We start from the raw sequence: 23,445 nt of genomic DNA on the forward strand, positions 1-23,445 counted from the left end.
AGTTGCTTCTAATGACAGGCATATGGATCTAATTATTTCATGTTATGTTCTGCTTATGCTTTAAAAACCCTTGCACTAAAAGAATATGACTTTCTCTAGAGCTTAAAACCAGAACAAAACTATATGCAGTGAAACCACTGAAGCCCATATCCTTCAGCAGTTGTCTCTTGTTATCAGTTTATGAGTCAGCCCTTCTCTGTCATACTTTAAGCCCACAGTCTCACAGGGAAAACATACAACTCTCTATCCACTGCCCATCTGCCTGTTTTCACGGTGTGTGGAAGAATTTAATCTTTTCGAGATGTCTTCCTTTCTATAGTGCTGGAGCATAAGGATCTAAATACTAGGAAAGAGGCAATCAAAATGCCGTTTTCAAAGCTGAAAGCAAAAACCCTAGCATACTATTATCAACATGGAAGCAGGAAGCAGAGAATTAGCTGATAAAGAGGTGAGACAAGAACAAAATATATATACATATAATATATGTATGGCCTTGATGTAAGGGAAAGAGTACCTAATACAACCAGAAGAGATCTTTACTCTTGTCTGTTGGCTTTGACAGAGTGCTTCCATTCTGCAAATAAGCCTTAAAAACACCTCCTCTTTTTCAGAAGATGGCTGTACGCCTCAAGGTGGCAGAAGAGTGCAAAGCGACTTGAAAATGGAAGAGAAATCCCGGCCGTTTTTCAACACAGTAGATCACGTCAGATAATCAGTTTAAATTTGTTACTTTTAGTATCACAGAATCAAAGAACGATTTGGGTTGGAAGGCACCTTAAACATCATCTGGTTCCACTCCCCCGCCATGGGGACCAGGTTGCTCAAAGCCCTGTCCAACCGGGCCTTGAATGCTGATGGGGATTAGGCAGCCTATGCGTCCCTGGGCAAGATAATGCTATCATGAGCTTCAGATAGTAAAAAGTACTAGATAGTATTGCATACCTAAAATGACAGAAGTTTATCTAACAGTGGTATCTTTGCACAGAGGTGGTTGCAGCAGACAGGTGAGTTAAGGACAGCATGTTAAAAAGCATTTGGCTCATTAGCAAGCTCTTAATCAGATGAATTTGCATCTGCTGTTTCTGATTCACAGAACCTGACAGCTGGAAGTCTAAATCATTATTGTCTTTTCTACTCTGAGTGAGACCGCAGTTTGTTGCCAGGAGCTTTCCTGGTTTGGATGGGTGTTCGTCTGATAAACTAATATGTTTTCAGGATGAGCTGTGATACTGATCCCTTGGTCAGCAGGTCAGAAGATCTGGATAGTAACCCTAACAGTGAATTCAGGAAAAAATCCAAAACTAGAAAAACTCTCTCCAGGAGCTGGTAATGAGTGGTTAAGTCAATAGGTGGTGCACTATGCGTGTGAAGAACTGCTTTTGCTGGTCCCCTAAGGGTCTTGAGGATTTGCGTTCTAGAAAACTTGCGTCATTTCACCCAACCAACCAGTTTCAGTAGCTTGAAAGCAGTAAAAGAAAATAAAACATATGTTTTTAAGACTGTGTTGGTAATTATTGGAATTAATTACATGTATTTCAAATGCTTGTGTTCAAAACGGCATTCAGATGTTGCATTTGTTTTGATACTTATATTTGGCTTAATGAGAACCATCATTTGATGATTAGTTGGAGAGTACACTCAAGCACGGAATCACGTTTGGGAAATTTTGCTCATGTAATACCTGTAGTCAGTCACCAATTTCCAGGAAAGGAAAATTTCTTCTAGCCTAAGAATACAGACATACAGTCATTTCTGTGGAAGATCTTGATTTACGCACCACAGATTGATATAATAGCATGAACATAAAGCAATGTTTGAAACGCCTTCCAGATTTCTTCTTGTTCTGAATGCAAACTTTAATCTATTTTTAACCCTGTTGTTTAAACTAATTTATGTTAATTTAAACTGGTTGCATTACTGCTGATAAATACCTGGTCATAATTAAATTCTTCAGAGATAATCCTCTTAAGGAGGCAGACTACTCCCGAGGATTATTAAGCTCACTTTACCAGAAGTTTATTCAACATTTCATATTCCTGAAATTAGATGATATGAAGGCTCCTGTCTGCTCTTCATCTCAGTTATTTTCAGCTACAATCCTGGAGAGAAACGGTTTCTTCAATATTGTACATAACATAACCAAAATACTTGATTGTGCAGTAAGTTCTGATGTGCTTCAAACCTGCAAACCACACTGAGTATCTTCTTGGTGCTAGTAAGTTTAGAAGTTGTGAGGTAGGTGCTATGTATTTTTTGTGGCTTTGTTTCCAAATGAGTCCACTTCTGTGGTGAAGGTGTGAAAATAGAGAATAATTTGGAAGTTACCAATGGCCTGGTAGAAAGAAAGCATTCTGTGCCTGGCAGGACATGCTGTGGAACAGATCACAGAGCGCAAAGGAGAAATCAGAAGATGACCAAAAGAGGGAGCATTTGCCCTTTGTAGTTTCCTTTCTAAACTTCATGTGTTACTTTTGTTTTATGTTTTCATTCCCAAGCCATAATAGTCCTCCTCCCAGTCCTAGCAATAACCTTCATATGTCATAGTTGATTACACAGTCTGACAGATGTAGTTTTATATTTTCAGTCATGTAAGAACTTCCTGGTTTGTAAATAATCTACATGAGAAAAACTTTTAACATCTTAACATATTATTTTCTTTCTAGAACAACAAAAACAATTATATTTTTTAAATACTAAGACTGATAAAAATATTAACGCTTTAAGAATCACCATGGTCCAATGAATAAATGCAGGTATTTACCTGCAGTATATTCTACTCAAGAAAAAATGGGTTTTATTTTATCATGGCAATTCCCCTTTTACTAATTCAGCACACAGCTGTGGGCACAGAGCAGCTGAATGTAGGGCCATGTTTTTATGTTTGCCCTTTTTTCTTTATGCAGTTCATTGCAAGCATGAATGAAAACCTTTCTTTGGAAACAATTTTTAGTGCTTATACCTTCTCGCACCATTTGGAGCTGCCTTCAGACACTCAGCTGCTAGCCTTTGATGTAATCTTTGGAGTGGTGCTTTCTTCAGGTTACAGGGAACTCCTGGATATTTTCCTCATGCTTCTTTTTGGGGGATCCTGCTGACTAAGCCTGTCTCATTTCGTCCCTTACCTGATTTTGCTGTTGTCTTCATGGTCCTCCATGCGTTCTCCAAGCACCTTCACTGGTTCCAGAAACATGGCTGTTGGAACTGCAGTATTCAGGGTTTTCAGAAATGCAGTGTTACAGCAGTCTCTTAACAGGCCTCAGACTAAGAGCAGTCTTTCTTTCTCATGGTGTTTTTGTGGTTATAAAGTATTACAGTTAGCAACAGCAGATAGTTCTGTGTCGCACACAGAACTGACAGAACTGCAAGGGCCTAACAAATCCTGATCTTCCTGACAAGGTAACTAAATTTAGAGATTCCTTGCATAGACCTCTGCACATCATTTTAAGAGCACACGGGGACAGTTCTGCTGATTACAGCATAGCAAGCAGATAGAGAATTTTTTTGTAATGTTGTTACGTTACAACAGCCAGCAGCTTCCTGTCTTCAAAAAAGCTAAGTTTTCTTTCTGTGCTTAAGTGAGATGATCCTTCTTTCAGCCATTGATCCTGCTTAGCATTCTGAAAAAAAGGAAGGGATTATTTCTGCTCCTGAACTTCTCATACTATGAGGCATGGAGTTACTGAGTTCCTCATGGACTTTTCAAAAGATGGTTTTGAAACAAAGAGTCAAATAGACAATCATACTCTTAAGACAGTTGTAGGTAGTCTTCGAATACTCTTAAGCAAATGTTTTACAGCAATGGGCCAAGATAGCTGCAGTAATGCAAATTTATTGTAAATTCTGGGTATAAATAAATATCTGCATCTAAGCAAGTAACTTAACTCATTAAATAGTTTCTTTTGGAACACTGGACATGCTTTATTTCTTTTTTTTTTTTTCCACAATTTATTTAAACATCTCACATATACAAAATACATTTTCTTTCTTTTTCTGAGAAATTATTTTTTTTTTTTTTAACCCATTGTAGGAGATGGAAATGAGATTAGAAAACGGGAACACCTGATTTTGGAGGAAGAGGACAAAGTTGAGGAAAAATTATCCACAAGCTTAAGCTGTGGGTGAGACAGGACATTCTAGGCTTTGTGACAAACTTCAAAAAACCAGAAGTGATACTTCAAATGCTACTAGCACCATCAAAGTTCAAGTATTGGAAAGATAGTCTGTAATAACGCAATTAGCACCACTATTTTGAGTGGAACTGAAAGTACCTCAGATCATATGGAGAAGTACCTACAAAAGGTATGTATCACACTTTATTTAGTGTATGAGGTAGTTTAAACCTTTGGAAGTCATGGTTTTAAACTTCCTCTGTGGAAGATATTCAAAGGCCACAAGTGGTGCAAACTTTCATGATTTTTTTATTTTGGTTTTTTTTTTTAATTTACAAAGGTTGACATTTCCCAAAGCAAGGTGTTAAATCTTGAAAGACTTCCAAGTCCTTTTGGGGCTGTATTAAATTTCATTGCACAATGCTCCAATCAATTCTTCTCCTTCTCTTTCGCCCAGAGTTTAAGCAAGTAGATGAACAGAAGAAATGGAAGGAGTCAGCTTTCATTATAAAAAGAAATGACAAGAGAATAATTTGGAAGAGGCTTTAAGTTAATTTTAGTTCATTCATTTGAAACAGACTGGGCCAATGTCCAAACCGAATTCTTGGTCAGCGCCGCCAATATCCAAAGGTGCAATGTCTAGGATGGGCAAGCGGGATGGCTTATTTGTTCTGTATTCAATGATTGTTTTGCCCCATTGGTTGTTCTTTCTCTGCAAGAGAAGATTCATTGCAATTGTTACTGTATTGTTCATAGTATTGAGAATTGCTTCACCTGAATGGATAATTTCTGAAAGAACTTCATAATAGTTTTGCTGCCATTGTTTGCAAATTAGATACCCATATCCAAGTATTTAGAGCACTGATACAGAGAAAATGTTTAATTTTCTGAAGTCACATTTGTGATGGTCTGCAGGAACTACCGTATTATTCATTGGTGTTAAATCCTCAGAAAAACCTGCCTCAGTTTTTCAGGACTTAAAGATCCTGCCCCTCCTTCAGCTTGTGCACTATTTTCTTATCAATCTTCAGCTTACACAGAATTTGAGTATAGTTCCTCTGAAAAGCTTTTTCTTTTTTGCCACACTGCACAGTACAAGGCAGGATTTGTTTGTACCCCAGTCCTTCCCACTTTTTAATGATCTGGCATAGCTGTTTTTTTGAGCTATTTATATTCACTGGGTAAAATTTTGCTGGTCTGACTGATGCTCTAATTCAAATAAATCAAAGCCCAACTCTGTCCCCAACTACGTGCTTAAGTGTGGGCAATCATAGTGCCCATGGCTTCTACGGTACTTACAGAGCAGCCATCCTCAAGAACACTGAAAGTGAATCTGCTGTTGCCTTCAGCTCGTAGTTCAACATCATTGGATCCCTGCAGTATGACAGCCTTTTTAAGGTTGCCAGTTTCCTCATCCATATAAGCAATGCTGTTCTTGCAGTGGTAGGTGATGTTCTGGGAGGCATGGTTGGCCAGCAGACGCATGAAGGCAAATTGTGTGGCCATATCCTTTGAGGTCACTCCTTCATCGTTGTACTCAAACTGAAAAACAGAAAAGGGACCCAGTCAGTGGTACTGCTGTGGAACAGTGGATGTCTGTAATGGAAGTATGTGATATTTGCTCTAGGAACATTAAAAAATAATCACGTAAATCTGCAATTGATTGTCTGTTGCAACTCCAAGAGCTAAAGTGCAAACAAAATTAGCAGGAATAGGCTGAAAACCAGACACGGTGGACCTTACTGTAGAACTCTGTTACAAGATAGGGTGTTAACAGTTTGTATGGATTCAAAGATAAGATCAGATGAGTTCACGAAAGAGAAAATACTGTTTCCATAGATGTATAGACAATGCCTGTGTCAAGAAAAAGCTTAATTTCTGTTTCTAGTCAAATAGAATAGTGTCTATGGGTATTACAAAAGTTTGCTTCACTCTTGCATTCTTGTACAGCATCTACTTTTAGCCACTGTAAGAAACAGGACCCTAGACTTTTTGACCCAGTGAGATCAATCTTATGTTCTTCTGCAAAAGATCTTGGACACTGATTTCATTAGAAGATCAACTCAATTTAATTTAAGAATTCTATTATTAGATCTCTTTAGCTTTAAAGAAGTTATTCAGTTGTGATTGACTGGTGTGTCTAACGTATCTAATGTGCAAATAAATGTATTTCTTGTTTTAGCAATTCTGAATGATATTGTGGCATACACTCAGGATCTGTGATATGTAATATAATTATCTCTTCAGGAACAGTGTCATATATAAAAAAAATCTCAACTAAGAGAATAAGCAAAGATGGGTTTTTCTTACTTTCTCAGACAGTTTCTGTGCTGTCTTTATACTAATGTACCATATTCTAGGCCAGGCTTCCCTTAGCAATAGCCATTGGTCATGCCAAATTGATCATTTGCAGACAACAAGAGAAAAATAGATACTGAGAAATCTTTCTAACAAACTGTGACCCAAACCAGAACTGGAACTCTTCTCCCTTGGGATAAAAGGTAGTTCCCTTTTTCATATTTCTCCTCTAAAAGTTTAATTCATGATTTCTTTCTGAGAGTCAGTGAACTAGGAATTCTTCAGACAGCACTGCAGGAAACAATCATCCTCCCATCCATCACTTACTTGGCTGCCACCATTGATAGTTTCACCAAACCATACATGCTTCTTGTCCTTGGGATTCTTGTTGATGTACCAGTTCTTGGCAGGAATATTGTCAGGGTTGGCATGGATACAAGTCTCGCCAGTGGCAAAGTCACAGTATGCTCTAATGGCATCCGCAGAGCAGCCTTGGTTAGGATCAATCCAGTAGAAGCCTGCCATGGAGAAAAGAAATGCAAACAATAGTTTGCTCAGCTTAGTGTACATTCAGTTTATATTCACTTGTTTGCTATAGCAACTCAGAGAGGTCACAAATATCACAACTAGATACAATATTAAGGTGATAACCAGGATAAATGCATATTTTAGATTGTTAATGTCTAAGAAACTGTATTTGAAAGCTAAGGTTAAATATTTTTGTATTATTTTGAAAAAAATTATTGCAATAATCAAAAGCTATAAAGAGCTTTTCAGAATGTCCTTGTGTCTATTTTCAGTGGAGGCAAAGAAAACGTCTTCATGGGTCCTTTAGTATTTTCACTGGTGGCCAAGGATACCATTCATCAAAGAGAGCTAGTGAGCTGGAAGGACTCCCTGAGCCAGAATGGGCAAACATCTGGCAAGAACATACCGCTGCTCCATTCTGGGTGGCTGAGCCTTAGGTCACGGCAGGTGCGAGCTGGGTTCTTTCTGGAGCCTTCTGGGGTCAGCAGGGTCTCAATTTGATTGTTCAATGTTTTCAGAGTGGCATCAACTTCATAATCCTTGGGTCTGAGAGCAGGCTGATCAGCTCGGTAGTATTCTGCATCAAAGCCAACCTCGTATCCACCACCATTGGGACCAGGAGGGCCAGGGGGACCAGGAGGACCAGGGGGACCCTAAAGTTTTTTCAAAAGCAAAAGCCAAGAAGCATTCTATCAGACATATGTTTCTCTCAATTAAATGCTTCCACACCTGAATAGTCCTACTTAACTCCTAGCATCATTAGCTCTAATCTGAGCACATATGGACTTGTCCTGTGGCGACTACAGTGAGCTCAAGTAGTGAAAGATGCAGTGTAGAACTATGACATCTTATTCATGTATCTGCTCTCTGGCTATAACAAACGAACAAGGTTTAGGCCTATTAAGGAGAAAAGTTTGATGCTAAAAAACAAAAGACATTTGGAACTTGGTGGTTTGATAGCTTGGGTTATTTTTAATTTTTAATAATAATTTTGTTTTTAAATAAATAAACCCACATCTTATCCTAAGCTACTAAGCTTTTGAAGTGATTTTCTTGTAACTGTGACATAAATGTGTTAAATCAATAAAAAATACATTATACTTACAGCAGGGCCTTGGCTACCATGAGAGCCACGTGCACCAGCAGGGCCAATAGGTCCAGGGAGACCATTGCGACCATCTTTACCAGGAGGACCAGAAGGACCAGGGGGACCCTGAAAGGAAACTTGAACAGTTTAATGGCAGTAGAAAACCCTACAAATAGAGCTTCATAAAAATGGCAGTGCACATATACAATTGCACAAAAGGAATGGGAGAGTTATTGGAATATGCTCTTAAATTCACATACCCTTGGGCCAGCTGGGCCATTGTTACCAGGAGGACCTTGATCACCATGTTGGCCCTATTGGAAAAGACACAAGCACAGTCATTAAAAAAAATGCAGTGGCACACATTTGTTTTTGCATGATTCAAGAAGGAGCTGTAGTTAGTATGTGTATTTGTGGTCAGAGAATGGGAATCTAGGGCTAATGGCATTTATTAGTGGAGTTGAGGTATAAGAGGCCTGTTTGGGGAGGGGAGGAGAGAGAACATAAAGAAGTATTTAAGGTGATAATGTATAAAACTCTGTATTGTTTCTTCAGATTTTCAGAGAAAGTTTTAAAATAGAAGTCGGAATTCCTAAAGGGGATACCAGAATTTAAGGGGAAGAAAATCTACCAATTACTTCTCTGTGATGCACTGGCTTTACAATTTCTGGCCAAAATAAGAAATAAAAGAAAGGCAGAGCTTTTTGAATTCTGTGCTAGCCAAATGTAGTTGATCTTCAGGGCAACTAATGGATAGTAAATCAAACTATCAATGGCAAAATCAAAATTTCATATTACAGGGAGTTTAAAAGAGAATCTTACAGCCTTTGAAAGATGATGGTGAGTGGAATAAGTGGTATCAAACTGCTGGGTTGTGCGTATTTACTTTATTTTCTCTCTTTATATTAAAAATCTTGAAAAGCATTTACTTACAGCAAGACCAGGAAGACCCTGCAATCCATTGTGTCCCTTCAAGCCAGGCAGACCTCTATGCCCCTTATCACCAGGTTCACCTTTCTCACCACGTGGACCTTGTGGGCCCTAGGAAAGAATAGAGGTGTCAGAGGAATAAAACAGAGGCTTCAAGCATATACTACTGTCAAAGCAAGGATTAAGGATGAGCATTCTATGTTATGCCTAGGGCTTCCCCTTGTATATATATGCACATCCTGTTAACACACCCAGGAAGAGTGTCAATCCCAAAAGCTTTAGGGAAAAGTCCCATAAATGAATGCCGATCATGATTCTAGGTCTGTAAATAGTTACAGCTCCTTAAGCACTACTTTTTGGGACCATATGTTGAGCATAGTTGTGAGTCCTTATTAATAAAGGATGTTTTCTTGCATCAGTGTGGTAATGGATTTAGAAATCAGACTTACAGCAAGACCTCTTGGACCAAAAGCACCAGCAGGACCAACAGCACCAGCAGGACCCTGGAACAGGAATAGAGAATTATGTCACTGCTCTATACAATACCTAATAAAGGTTCCATGCTAAACACATCTCTGCAGAAAGCAAAGTAATTACCCACATATTGTAGGTGTTTGGTGTATTTTATATATATATATATCTGATAGACAAAGGTTAGTCCTGGGTCAATCAAAAAAAATTAAGGTCACATCAGCTTACAGGTTCACCACGGTTGCCAGGCTTTCCAGAAGGACCAACTTGGCCATGAGGACCAGGAGCACCCACAGCACCACTGGGACCGGGGTTACCAGCAGCACCACGCTCGCCCTGGGAACAAAGGAAATGGAAAAGGAGAGACAATGTGTTACTACTGATTGACACATTGGAATATTTCTTCCATGATTATGAAATAAAGAAAAGACCAAGTTACCTTGAAACCAGGAGCACCATCACGGCCTGGAGGACCATCGCTTCCAGGATTGCCCTATTAAAATACCATGAAAAAATACTGAAGTCAAACAACCTTCATCTCACAGAGATCTGTGTGTCAGTCTAACTGTCCCAGTGAGAGTAAGATGATATTGAGAAGGGATAGCATAAATCTTGAAGATAGCCAACTCCTCCTTATAGATGCCAGTCTCAAATCCCTTAAATAATATTAATGTTCTTAGAAAAATATGATGGTATTCAAATATTTCAGGTTTTACAAGTTCAGTATAGAAGAAAATTACTGTATTTTGCTATATTTCTCTAAAAGAAAAGGTCAGGACAATAGTGATCTTCATCTAGCTTGCACTCTTGTAAAAGTGAGACCGACTTTTTAGGTGAAAAATGCCAGTGGTGAGAAAAGGATTTAAACAGTAGTCACAGCCAAACTACTTTGTTGTGGCAGTTCACAAACTTAAATGGCGTCCTTTGTGAATGTTAATTTTGCTTCAACCATTTCACTGTGTACACTATCAAACCTCCTCCTCCAGAAAATTCCCACAGAACAGAAAGTTTGTTTCTTTTTAATTACTATTTTCTGATCTCTTTGAAATCCTGTAAGTCTCAGGACTTGCAGGAGTCCTTCATCAAGAGTGCTTCAGTTTATCAAATAAGCTTCCTTGATCAGGCTCAGAGAAAGCCTAATGCAGTTATCCTAACAGGAGACAAAACAGTGTGTTAACATTTTACTTAACTGTTTGTAAAGTGCAAGTCATGTATTAACCACTATTTGGATGCTCTTATTCAAGGTGAACTACTACCTTGTATGGTTCAATTGGATAGATAAATTTATTTCCTGCTCTATGAAGAGCTAAGAGCAGGGCCCTGTCCTCCAAGTAATCAACCATGAGGCAGGGCATTAGATGGAGCAATTTGTTTTACTCCAGTGTTCTCACATTCCCCCTTCGGCACAGCACAGGTCTTCCACTGCAAGGATCTCTGCAGTTCAGCAGTGCCTGCCACACAGGCATGTTTTTACCCTGAAGACATACTTTACATCTTGTGGTAAGGGAATGCACATTGGGAAACACTGTGTAGCTCATCCACAATGTTAAAGAGCATCTGTTTTGTTAGCACTCCAAAAACAGTGCTAAGTGTTGCACAAATTCAATAACTGAATTGAAACATTTTGTGTAATCTTTATATGCCCTTTGAGTGGGCTTTAGATTAAAAACCATTTTGTCTTCAATACCACAATTCACTAGATCCCTCAAGTACATATGACTACAATTTTTATATTTACCTGAAAGACATGTATGTTGCATCTAACATGTTGTTTAAGCAAATTTGCTAGAAACAAGCTTTCCTGAATTATTGTTCTCTATAGCCAAAACCTTATCATCTGGGATGTACTTTTTCTTCTCTCCAGCTCCAACGAGTTAATCTTTTCTCCACCCCATCCTTATTGGCAATTAAGTAAAAATTCAAAAGATTCTGACAGTGACTCCAGAAAGTATTTCAGACACAATTTGTTCCTTGAAGAATTTTTCCGGTAGCTGGGGACAAGGAGGGGAACCCATCTCTATAATAATCCTGCTATAACTTTCCCTGAAGACACCACAAGGTACAGGTTTGCTAGCAGAACAGCCTCCAGTTGCATCCATTCTTAGTGTGTATTTGTCTTTGGCTCAGAATAAAAAAAAAAAAGCAATCCTGAAAATGAAATAAGACATTGCTTACATCACGACCAGCTTCACCAGGAGCACCGTTTGGACCAGGAGAACCCACAGGACCAGAGGGACCACGGGCACCAGGAGGACCAGAAACACCCAGGGGACCAGGTTCACCCTAATACAGGAGCAGTGGAAAAAAAATGCGACATTATAACACAACATAAATCACTCTTACAGAACTTTTGGCCTCTAAGAGAAACATTTATCTGCAATCAATTCTGAAGTGAAAAAGAACCAGGACACAAGATACCTAACTACACCAAATATTATCTTCATTCTCAATTTTCTACCTTTTCTTTCAGAAACCTCTGATGGCATTCAAACATACACTCATCTGCTGACACAAATCTTGTCTGTCTTCAGCAAACAATAATTTCTTCCACTGCCTTGTTAAGTCCATATCCTCTGTCTGCAGCAGCAATGGAAACAGCAGAATCTACGTCTCGTTTTCTCTGGCTTCCCATAAGAGGACACCTCAACTTTTTTCTTTACACATCTGTTTAAAGCAGTTAATTAGTCATATACTCACTGTTGCTCCAGAGATGCCTGGAAGACCACGTTCTCCCCGAGAGCCTGGCAGACCAAGGATACCAGGAGCACCAAGAATACCCTGAGGACCTGGGGTACCAGGAGGACCCTATGACATGAAGAGAATATTATTTATGTTAATAGAGAAAAAGTAATTTTTATTGCCCTGCATTTCTCATTTCCAAGGATCTCAGTGTGTGTCAGTGATAGTTCCTGCGTGGAAGAAGTTGATATCAAGCCATAAGACTTTAAACTCCAAGGCTAAAGGTCCGTAACAAGGTAATGCCGGTTCTACTCTCCCCACAACTATTTCCAGTGAAAATGCTGTTTCTGAACAACACTATACACATGCTTTTTCCTTTCCCATTCAGTAACAAGGGGTAATGCATGAAAATTGGAGTATTCAGCAAGAGAAGATGACTATGTGAGGGAATCTCAGAGACTGATCATCTGAGTCTGATCATGAGACAGCCTTATAAGATATCTAGGTGGTGTCTGACATCTCCAAACAACCCTTAGAACTCCCTAATGACCATCTGAAAGGTAAAGTTTAAGTGACTTTTCCTTTTCCTTGCAATTTGAGCACCAAATGTAATCAGGTTGAGTAATCAGCCTAACAGATTGCCCTAAATTATTATCCTAACTTTCAGACCTATTGACTGTAAGTTTTCATAATTCAAACTGAATTAGAAAGTAAAGAAATAGAAGATAAATGACTTTATGCTGGACATTCAAGGGCAAATTTTCCAATTGTCACCTACAATATTTTAACATCTGTATATGACAATGATGCTGAAGATCTCATTCTTAGCTGCAACTTCTGCAGATCCCGCAAGAACTTTCTATAATTTTTTATTGAGAATTAATAGAGTGGTAATTCACACAAGTCCATACTTCCATAAAACAGGAATGCGTCTGACTTTTCAAACGCCAGTACTTCTGGATGTGCAAGCTTGAAGACACTAAAAACTAATTAATTATTTGCATGATTATAAGCCAGAAAACTGGGGCCAGACAACTTTAACTTTGTGATTTCCATAGATTAAAGCTTCTGATGCGGAAATGACTTGAGATTGCTCTAAATGGATGTTCACATGTTTCTTGTTTTGCTCAGTTCAGAGCTGGAGATTTTGCTTCCCTTTCACAGACTAAGTAGTAATTTCTTCTGTAGTTAGCCTTGATGCTTTCATTTGGGCTACTTGCTGGGAAAGGTGCAACAGATTAAAACCTGACCCATAAATCAGGTTCATTTTTTATGGCATGTTTGTCTAAAATGTCTATAAACAATTTCTTGAGCCTCAAGTGGAGCTTCTATTTAAAAGTTTTGCTACATTTGTGGATAAAAGAGAACACATGAATACCAGAAGTGTCTTAGAAGCCATAACACTTATAAGAAGAGACATTTTTAAAAAGGTGTGATACTCAGTAACTTACAGCAGCACCAGCCTCTCCAGATGGACCTTTCTCACCAGCAAAACCAGGTGGGCCAGCAATACCTTGTTCACCAGTACGGCCGACTGGACCCACATCACCACGTAGACCTCTAGCACCATCTTTGCCAGCTGGGCCAGGAGGACCAGGAGGACCAGTGATGCCCTAGGATTGAGCATGGATATGATATCACTATAATATAGACCCATTAACTGGGGAGAAATTTTTTTTAATGTTTATTATCATATTATCCCTAACCATGCAACTTGTGACTTATCTCCCATTAGAACATCTTTATTAGTTACTTACAGCGGGGCCAGGAGGACCAACTCTTCCAGCAGCACCAGGGAAACCAGTCATACCCTAAAAATAACAGTTAAAAGGAAGATTTGGTTTAAAGGAAGATTTGGTTTAAAGGAAACAATGACATCATAAAAAGCAACAATATCAGTACCAAAAGCCTGAAGACTTACAGGAGGGCCAGCATCACCACGAGGGCCAGCAGGACCAGCAGCTCCAGCAGGACCCTATGTATGAAGGATTGAAAAGACAGATGAACCAGGCCAAATGTTAATGTCCCCTATTTAGAATAAGGGCTCAGACTCACTCTCATGGAAGTTAAAGGCAATTTTGCTTTTTACTTTAACAGGAGAAGGACTGGGACAAAAACCAGAATTCCTGTCCTGATATTATGGTAGTAAATTCTCACTGACATTTTGTATCAGTATTCTAATGTCTGACAAAAGCTGCATAAGGCATTTATGATTCAAGTGAATTTGCCTTGCAGATGTTACATATGTCTAAACAAATCTGAAAGTCAAAATGCAAAAGACATAGGAAAGCAAAGAGCAACAAGTCCTCTGCACTGCAGGACTAATACAGCCATGTAGTGTAAGGGCCTCTACTCTATTTGGGAATCATACAATAAGAACCCCAAGCCATGTTATTCTGCAACACTTGAAGTATTTGAAATACCAGGGCCTGACTTTCTGCACCATTTCAACTAGCTCCCCAGTAACAGGCTGCATGCACATGAAGCAGAACCTTTGTTCTACAAAGGTGTTAGCACATGAAGAGCCTGTGTGCAAGTGGGTGCACAGAAAACTTTGCACATATAGTTGAGGATGACTGGGTCTGAAAAATCAGACTGTGACAGCACATCATGTCTTTGAGAGGCAGGTATCAACATCCTCAGCTCAAAACTTACCCACAACCATCCCTTGAACGGTCCAAGACAGCCTAATTTTGCTGATCTTCAGGGCAAGTTGAAAATAACTATTTTTCTCTTCATTTCAGTTCCTGACTCATGATCTGAGTCCACATAAATAGACTGACAAAGTTTATACAATGTGTGAAGATCAGCATGCTGACTTTCCTCACAGCCCAGTTTTTTGTTTCTTCTTTTAAGAAATTATTTAAATTAATTAAATTATTTAATTTAATTTCAAAATTCAAGGCCTTCAGGCCAGCATATTCCTTGCATAGCACAGTTAAGAACTATGCATTTCATAAGGACACAGTTCACTTACTGGTGGTCCAGAGGCACCAATTGGGCCAATAGCACCTGTTGGTCCACTTTCACCCTTAGGTCCTTTAGGCCCACGCTCGCCTTTAGCACCAGGCTGACCAGCTGCACCCTATGGGCAGAATAAGACACAGAATCAGAAGTTGCAGAGGAAATAGAGGAAGGGCCTGGCATCAGTAAGAGTAAGGCACAAACAATACTCACAGGAGGTCCAGCAAATCCATTAGGTCCTACGGGACCAGGCTCACCGCGTTCACCCTAAAGAGAGGACAAAGAAGAGAGGACTGGTTGGAAAGGGCTTTAGAAAGGCATTTTTCTGAACATCATGTCTTTGACACAGGAATAGCTGTAGGAACTGTGACTTACAGGGATACCACGGGCACCAGCAGGACCAGCTGGACCAGCAGGACCTCCTTCACCCTAAAAGAGATGGAAGAAAACATTATGACACTGTGGAGGAAGTCCTCACTGCAGTCAGGACAGCAGTGGTCTTGTGGTACAGACACATATAGAGAATATCTCCCAATGGAGAGGGTATTACTGAAGATGCTTCTGATTTGACCCACGCTGTATTAATAATTTCTAATGATACTTGGACAGAATAAAGAATCATTCTGAGCTAATGTGTGGTTGTACGTGACCGTATCAAAACTACTTCTCAGCTTAAAGACTGTGCAAATTAGCCGCAATTGGGAAGAGTTCAGACAAAATCTAAATCAGAATCTTCTCCCCATATAACCCACTGCCACATAGACTTGCCCCCCTTCCCTGCCCTTTCAGGTAACCCTGCCTTTTCAGGTAGCAAACTTCACTGAAAAATTCTACAGTCCCAATAACTCTTGCATCCAAAATCTGAAAAGCTTGTAGAATGCCTGCACTCTAGAAAGATGGAATTACTTTTCTGGAACTTCTCATCTTAAATATGCATGTGTGGATAAACTGTATAAAGACGACATTTTTTCATTCAAAGAGTAGACTTACCCGTTCACCAGCACCACCAGCAGGGCCAGGAGCACCAATAGCACCAGGGAGACCCTATAGATCAAGAGACAGGACACCATTTCTAACAGCATTTAATTATAATTGTGTTGCTTTGCTGCCTGCCTTTAGAATTAGCTGTCTGGGCTGAGGATAATGTCACACTGAACAGCTGTCATTTCTCTGCTTGTGTTAACAAAAAGTGATCACTTTTCTCCCTCTACCCCCAAATTCAAACAACCCTGGACAAGGAGAAACAAAATCGTATTGCATTGTATCAAAAGTGACCGGATATAAAGAGAAATGCAATACAATGGGAAATTTAAGTCCAGAACATCCCTTTCAGACACTTAAGTTCGGAGGTGCAGCAAGGTAAACTCAAGCAGAACCAAAAGATACTTACACGGGCACCATCTCTTCCGGTTGCACCAGTGTCACCTCTCAGACCTGGGGGACCCTAGAATACACAGAGGAGAAAAAAAAGCCTTATACTGGTAACAAACACAGAAGTTTGCATGAAAGAAGTCTTGAACTGTTTGTTGACTACCCATGTATTACTTGCATATAATATGAGATGCTTATCACGCTAGGGTTTTTTTGAGAATGGACTTTACTATTTCATTCTTATTGCTGAGCATACACTGTCTTGCAAAATGAGAACATGCAAACAAAGGGGCCTGACCTGCTTTCCAGAATTACAAGCCTGCTTCCTTCATGGGAAACCTACTTAGTTTCCCCCAGGTGGCAAGCATTTTGATTGTAATAAAAAATTCAAAACCAAGATGATGTATGTTCCAAATTATGAATGTAAAGTCCCACTCAAAATCCCTTTTCTTTTAGTCAAGAAATAATCATAAGCAGAATCCTTTTGAGTATTCATATTACACTTTCTATTTGAAGCAGGAAAACTATTGTTAAAAATTATGTCGTACGAGTGGTCACATAAAATGTGTAACAAGAAATTACATCCAGGCTATGACAAGTGTCAAGAAATCAGACCAGCACTCTCTCTCTTTTTTTCTTTTTTTAACACAGCCTACATTTATCTGCATTTCAGTAAAATAGTGTTTTATAGAAAGTTGCCAGCAATTTTCATCTTCATTTCCTTACAACTCCATTTATGCCATGAATTTTTTCAGTCAACACAAATAAAGCAGTTCTAGAAATCTCAGTTTAAATAATGAACAGAAGAGAATATGGGATGAGATGTACATACCAAGATAAAAATCAATTTTATAGATAATGGATTAACCAGAGGTGGCAACAGGACTTGCAAACAGACTCCACAGCTTTCTATAAGGGTTTACATTGGCTAAAATGATAGAAAACTGATATAGTAATGAAAATTTTGTAACTTGTATTTACTTGTTTCATAGTCAAGTTTCATTCTTGTTCACTTGTATCACAGTCACTGGACCTAGAGCAGTCACAGATCTGATCAGAGACTCAGTCCTTCGTGATCAGCAGGCCCATGCCTACTATAAAGCCTGCACTCAAAGACAGCTTTAGTATTTCTTTGGTAAAGATAAGCTCATTGTTAACCAATCCTGTAAAGATCTAGCTGCCACTACTCCAAATGCTGAGCAAAAAGCAAAATACAATCTTAGAAAAGACTGTCAGCCTGTCAGACCAACAAACTCTCTACTTACTGACTACTGAGTAATACAATTTCACAGTAAATAAAAGGTGTACTGGGGTAACCTGCAGGGTTTTTAAGTTAATGAAATTTGAGTATCTTCCAAACCTGTGCCTGCAGTAACAAATCAGGTTGTCCCCTTTACCTTTTCACCCTTGCCTCCTGGAACACCAGCAACACCTCTCTCTCCAGGGATTCCACCAGGGCCAGCAGGACCAGGACCACCAGCAGCACCAGCATTGCCAGGCTCACCCTAGGAGCAACAGGATATTATGTAAATCAGTCAAATCATCCACGTAATTTGGAACAAACTTCTGTGATTACTACTTTGCTCATCATTCTGCTTGCCTGTAAACAGTGAGAGAAGCAGTATTTTGTCTTAAGCTATTATTTTATTTTTTCAGCTAGTGAAGACGCTGGGCATGAACACTCTCTCTGATTCTGTGGGCTCCTGAGGTTTTAGGGTGTCCCATAACCCAAACTAAACTTCTGTAGGACTACCCATGAAAATCTTGAAAACTAAGACTAATTCAGCTAGCATCAGCCTATGTTATTTTGTTAGATGACTGCTCATTATTGAGCTAATATTTTGGGGGAAATATTTCTTACAAGACACAAGAACTTCCTGTGTGTAAGTAGAGGTGAATACACACAGAAGTCAGAATGAATTTCTGCCAAAATCTTGGACCCTATCTCAAAACAGAATAGTATACCCAGCTGACAGGCTATATTCAAACTGAGTCCAAACTGGAATTCCTCTCCTATCATCTATAGTGTTAAACATAAGAACCTTTAGTACTAGTGTAGACTAGCTGAGATGGGGCTTTACCACTTGAAGAAATGACCCAGGAGCTATGGTATATAGGTAGCTACCGATTACCAGTAATCATTTATGCTCTTAGGAATTCAGTGGTAAGGCAATGGAAGCTGGAAGAGGCATACCTTGTTACCATCAGGGCCTGGTGGGCCAGCTGGACCACGGCTTCCGATGGGACCGGCAGGACCAACAGCACCGCTTTCACCAGGAGGACCACGTTCACCCTGCAGGAGACAGTCTGATTTGAGTTCTGCCTTGAACTGTTCTGAGGCTTAGAGGTTTAAAAGCACTGACTAGTAGCAATGACAATGGAATACATTTTTATTTGAACAAACCATTAAGAACTGCATTAGAATTGTGCAGATATTAACTGAACTGGTTATGAGAACTGGCTCTAGCTTTTGACACAAAAAGAGCAAAGTGATTAATTAAACTCTTGCAGGATGATAACAGCTGACAAAGTACAAGTACTTCCTGAACATGGATTTTGGCTGCTGTGCTCACTCTGGCAACGCTGTTTTGCATTCTATTGTCAAATGGAGCTTCTGATACCAGTTAGAAGGCAGATAACCGATTTTAGTGAAATTAGAGCCATAGTAATTGGCAAATTATTTTTACAGTGGCAAATGACTGGTGAATATTGGAAAATAAAGGTGACAGCTAAAGCCTGCTGATGTGACCTGTATATTATAACAGGTATAAGGACAAATTCTGAAACAGAGGCCATCTGTAGACATGGAAGTAGCCAGAAATGGGCTTAAATGCACAATGGATCTATCAAAGATAGCAATTCCAGTTTAGCCCCTTGTTTGGGCTGGGATAGCGTTAATTTTCTTCGTTAAAGACATGCCAAATTATCCCAGTGTGATAAAGCTGGACAACAATGAATAATCTGATAAGGCATAATGCATATTTTTAGTTATGATGGAGAATCTGGGAGTTTGTTTGAGAATCTAAAATGTAGTCAAAGAACTGACTCAAAGAGAGATAGCACACTGCTAGGAAGCACCAATGATGCAGAAGGCTAATTTAAAGTATAGTGATGCTCCCCAATTAATAGATCTTTCAATTATTTTTACATACATTTTGTTAATGAGAGGCAGAAAAGGAAGAAATATGTTTATGAAATATGCAGATTATCACAAAGGTGGAAGCTCTTGTCATCAGGAAGAAGGGTTGGCATATTTGTTTATCTTGAGAAACATGGAAAAGTACATAGCTACTATTATCATGGAACACATTACAAAAGTCTGTATTAGATTTTAAACGAGTTACTCACTCGTGGGCCAGCAGGACCAGGGACACCAAATTCACCATGAAGACCCTAGAAGAAAGCAGGCATATTGATAAAGCTTATTTCTAAAGGCAAACCTATCAGCTTAAATTGTGCTTTGTTTCCTAACAGTAAATAGAAATACTTCTCAAATTGCAGTAGCATATTGAAAAATATTCAGACTAAACCCAGTCTTTTAGATACACAGAAATAAACCCTTTTCATATAGCTGCACAATATTTCAAAGCACACATGAGATGGTAATTTCTCATCTGAAGAAAGAGTTAGCTATTAAATTTCAAGCTCATTTTTCAGGTTCATGCAATGTAAACTCTTATACAGGGACTTAGAGAGATGTAACTATAAAGGTTAAAGGTGGTTATGACACATAGGATTCACAGTTTGCAGATTACATCACACTCTGAGCAGAACTTAGAGCCTGACTTGCCACAGAACTACTTCAGTTGTACACCACTGTCAATTCACTGAAATCAACTGAGGTGCAGAAGCATACAACTGGAGTAACATGGTTAAATTGAACCTTGAAGATTTCAAAAGAAATTTGAAGTAAAACATTTTTCATGTACTATCTTGTCTTTCAGAGAAGGAGGCATGTTTTAGACCTGAAAAGCAAAGGACCGGCTTCACTCAGTTTCATACCAGAACTTTGAAAAAAGAAGCGTGTTGCAAATTCCAATGGACCTTGATAATTTCTGGCCAGCTTTAACAAAAGGGAGTATTAAATTTTGCATACAACATGGATTGCTTAGCTTTGGCAAATGGATACAACAGGCACATATGCAATTGTAAACATAATGCTTATGCAATGCCTGCCCCTACTTGTGGAATACTGTATCTGTCACTCACCCTTTCACCTGGTTTACCAGCTTCACCTGCTGGACCTGAGGGACCTGGCAGACCCTAAGTGTAAAGAAACAAGAATAAAATAAAGTTAAAGCAGAAGCTCTTAAGATGCTTGGTAAACCATAGATAAGATTGAGCAGAGCACATAGTTACTTACCTGGAAGCCAGGAGGGCCAGCGGGACCTTGTTCACCCTTTCCACCTTGGTTGCCCTGGATGGAATGAAAACCAAGGGATTAACTTGGAAGGAAAAACACAGGAAAACAGATTCTAAAATTGGAAGTCTAATTAATGAAAAGTAATTCACAGATTGCATCTGTGCAGAAGCTGTTACTTACAGTGACTCCAGGAGGACCTTGAGCACCGTTATTTCCCTCTGGACCAGGAGCACCCTAAGTATGTTCAAGTAGAAAGCTGTTATCAAAGCTTTGATTTGTTATGAATAACATCTCCCGAAAGGGATTCTGTGCTGAAACTAAAGGTTTTTGGCTGTGTATTTTGAACACAACCATTTAATTGTAAGAGCTTCCCTGTCGAAGGGTACTCAGGATGCTTATACTTTTAAATTCTGGTGATTCTTTCGGTTATTGCAGCATGTTCGTCCTTAAGGGAACTTCTTTTTGAATTACAGATTATGGGAACCTTGCTGATATAACCTGAGCGTTATTCCTACAACAGACCAATTATTTGGTCCCTTAAATGGAAAAATTGGTAACTTTCAACTGTAAGAAGTTGGAAATTTCAGGTGGAAATAGGGTGAATTAGAAACCATACACTGTCCTTGAAAATCTGCACAGAGAGTGCTATTTTTTCCTCTTCATAGGAAGCTAATACCCCATAATTTTTTACCCAATTAATACTCAAGAATGGTAGTTTTCATTTATCCCTTAAGTAATTGTTCCAACTGATAGGAAGCTAGATAAATGCATTCCCAAGTGCTTTTCTATTTCATCATCTATTCATGCTCACAGAAGACAATGCTATCTTATTACAGAGGTTTTGAAAATCTACTTTTTTATCTCTGGAGGTTGATAAAGGAAACATATCCACATACCCGTGGGCCAGCAAGACCAACATTGCCTTTTTCACCAGGTTTGCCAGGTTCACCCTGAAGTTGAAAGCAAAAGATACAAAAGTTAACCAAGACTTCATGTTAGATTCAGTTTAAGCTACTAAAGAGACACTGATCCACTCCTTGCCAGGACATGTATTGTAATATTTCCTTAACCCTAATTAAAACACCCACAAGTTCCATCTGCCTTTTGGAATAGCTCAGTTTTCAAAACTCCATTCCTTTATTTTCTGAGATCATAACTGATGACACTCTGCACAGTACACCCTGCAGTACACTATATATGTGTCTATACGTGTGTATATGTATAGCAACACCACAAATCCAGGAGATTATTATTGTTATATGTGGCCTCGGTGTGACATGTCAAGAGCCCCACTGCACAGGTAGCTTTTCTTCTAAATTAAGTGAGCTTTGGATTGTGCTCCATACATAAGTTTCAGTTCCAGAGCATTGTTAAGCTTGGTGGCCAACCTTTACAGAACTTTTACTGAAGTGTATATACAGAAATGATAAAACAGACATGCAGAAAATACATATATATTATTCTAATAAATCCAATGTCCAAATATTACTACACTAATTAAACTGGTTGTCATTTGTTGTTTCATTGTTAATCATATTTTAGAAAACTGGAAAATAATGTAAAACAGAACTCTTGGATGCCATCCTTTAAGCAGTACAGGAGGACACTGGAGGATGTGTTTGATTGTTACAGTTGGGGACCTACAGGTTAGTCTGGAAATAGTGATTGAAAGTAATAGAAATAGTAATAGAAAGTTTTTGTATTGTACTTACAGTGGGACCTTTTGGTCCAGGGAATCCAATGTTGCCAGGCTCACCTCTATTACCAGCTGGACCAATTGGTCCAACCCTACCATCTGCTCCAGGGAAACCCTAGGAAAAGAAATGATACTATTAAATGGCGAGGGTATTTTAATTAGAGTTCAGTCTAAGGAGAAATGTGTACTGACAGTAAGCAAGTGCCATTTAACTTTTAAACACTGTTTATACATTGCATCCTCATGCATTTCTCCATTTTTGTCCTTTTTGTAGAACTGTGTATTTCTTCTTCCAGGACATAGGCTTGATCTGAGACCACAGAAATGAATGGAAAGTTTCTCACTGATCTTGTGAGTAATATGATGAAAAACCGTGCTGGTTTTACAAAGGGTTGTGTTAGCGCTCATTGCTGAGATCTCTGCTTTTTAAAATCTCAGTTTATGTCAATGTTTTACATGCAACGGGGAAACTGAAAACCAAAGTACTTACAACAGGACCTTCCTTGCCAGCAGGGCCTGGGCTTCCAGGCTGACCTGGGAGACCCTGAGAAAGGAAAGATTTAATGTTTTCAGAAGGAAAACTCACTCAACAATTAGCCAGGTTTTTTCCTACATTTCTGCATACACACACAGACACCAAGTTATCAATATACGCTGTGGAAACAGGGCTGTACATCTCATCAAGTTTACATCAATCAAGTTTAATTTGGTAGTGTGCTCTCCCATGCCAGCTGAAAATCAGTCTTGGTAAATGCCTTTTTCACTCAGATAAAGTAATTTAGGCTGTACTTTAGCAGAGAATGGGCTTAAATGTTTGTAGATGCCTAATAGTTCACATGTGCATTGAAAACTTCCGCTTCATGAGGTGGGGTAAAAGAGAAAGAGTAGATTAAAGAGGATAAAGGACAATGGCATGGACATAACCTGATTGCAGCCAGCACCACTAAAA

At 39.1% G+C, this 23,445-nt stretch overlaps 1 protein-coding gene across 1 annotated transcript in view; it reads right to left on the reverse strand.

The window, feature by feature from the left end:
- Positions 1-4,398: 4,398 nt before the first annotated feature.
- The window catches only part of COL1A2 (collagen type I alpha 2 chain), a 38,731-nt gene continuing 19,684 nt past the window's right edge, over positions 4,399-23,445 (reverse strand). Inside the window, exons 24-52 of the mRNA XM_065666357.1 lie at positions 22,987-23,040; positions 22,513-22,611; positions 21,697-21,750; positions 20,981-21,034; positions 20,801-20,854; positions 20,647-20,700; positions 19,786-19,830; positions 18,632-18,730; positions 17,835-17,942; positions 16,457-16,510; positions 16,057-16,110; positions 15,442-15,495; positions 15,280-15,333; positions 15,080-15,187; positions 14,024-14,077; positions 13,860-13,913; positions 13,554-13,715; positions 12,121-12,228; positions 11,599-11,706; positions 9,863-9,916; positions 9,652-9,759; positions 9,402-9,455; positions 8,956-9,063; positions 8,283-8,336; positions 8,041-8,148; positions 7,342-7,588; positions 6,735-6,925; positions 5,409-5,651; positions 4,399-4,821 (exon numbers count right to left, since the gene is read on the reverse strand). Of these exons, the coding sequence (XP_065522429.1) occupies positions 4,675-4,821; positions 5,409-5,651; positions 6,735-6,925; positions 7,342-7,588; positions 8,041-8,148; positions 8,283-8,336; positions 8,956-9,063; positions 9,402-9,455; positions 9,652-9,759; positions 9,863-9,916; positions 11,599-11,706; positions 12,121-12,228; positions 13,554-13,715; positions 13,860-13,913; positions 14,024-14,077; positions 15,080-15,187; positions 15,280-15,333; positions 15,442-15,495; positions 16,057-16,110; positions 16,457-16,510; positions 17,835-17,942; positions 18,632-18,730; positions 19,786-19,830; positions 20,647-20,700; positions 20,801-20,854; positions 20,981-21,034; positions 21,697-21,750; positions 22,513-22,611; positions 22,987-23,040 (2,745 nt within the window). The 3' untranslated portion in view covers positions 4,399-4,674. The remainder of the gene's footprint in view (positions 4,822-5,408; positions 5,652-6,734; positions 6,926-7,341; positions 7,589-8,040; positions 8,149-8,282; positions 8,337-8,955; positions 9,064-9,401; positions 9,456-9,651; positions 9,760-9,862; positions 9,917-11,598; positions 11,707-12,120; positions 12,229-13,553; positions 13,716-13,859; positions 13,914-14,023; positions 14,078-15,079; positions 15,188-15,279; positions 15,334-15,441; positions 15,496-16,056; positions 16,111-16,456; positions 16,511-17,834; positions 17,943-18,631; positions 18,731-19,785; positions 19,831-20,646; positions 20,701-20,800; positions 20,855-20,980; positions 21,035-21,696; positions 21,751-22,512; positions 22,612-22,986; positions 23,041-23,445) is intronic.

The sequence above is a fragment of the Lathamus discolor genome, chromosome 2 (genome assembly GCF_037157495.1).
Source record: "Lathamus discolor isolate bLatDis1 chromosome 2, bLatDis1.hap1, whole genome shotgun sequence".
Lineage (NCBI taxonomy): Eukaryota > Metazoa > Chordata > Aves > Psittaciformes > Psittacidae > Lathamus > Lathamus discolor.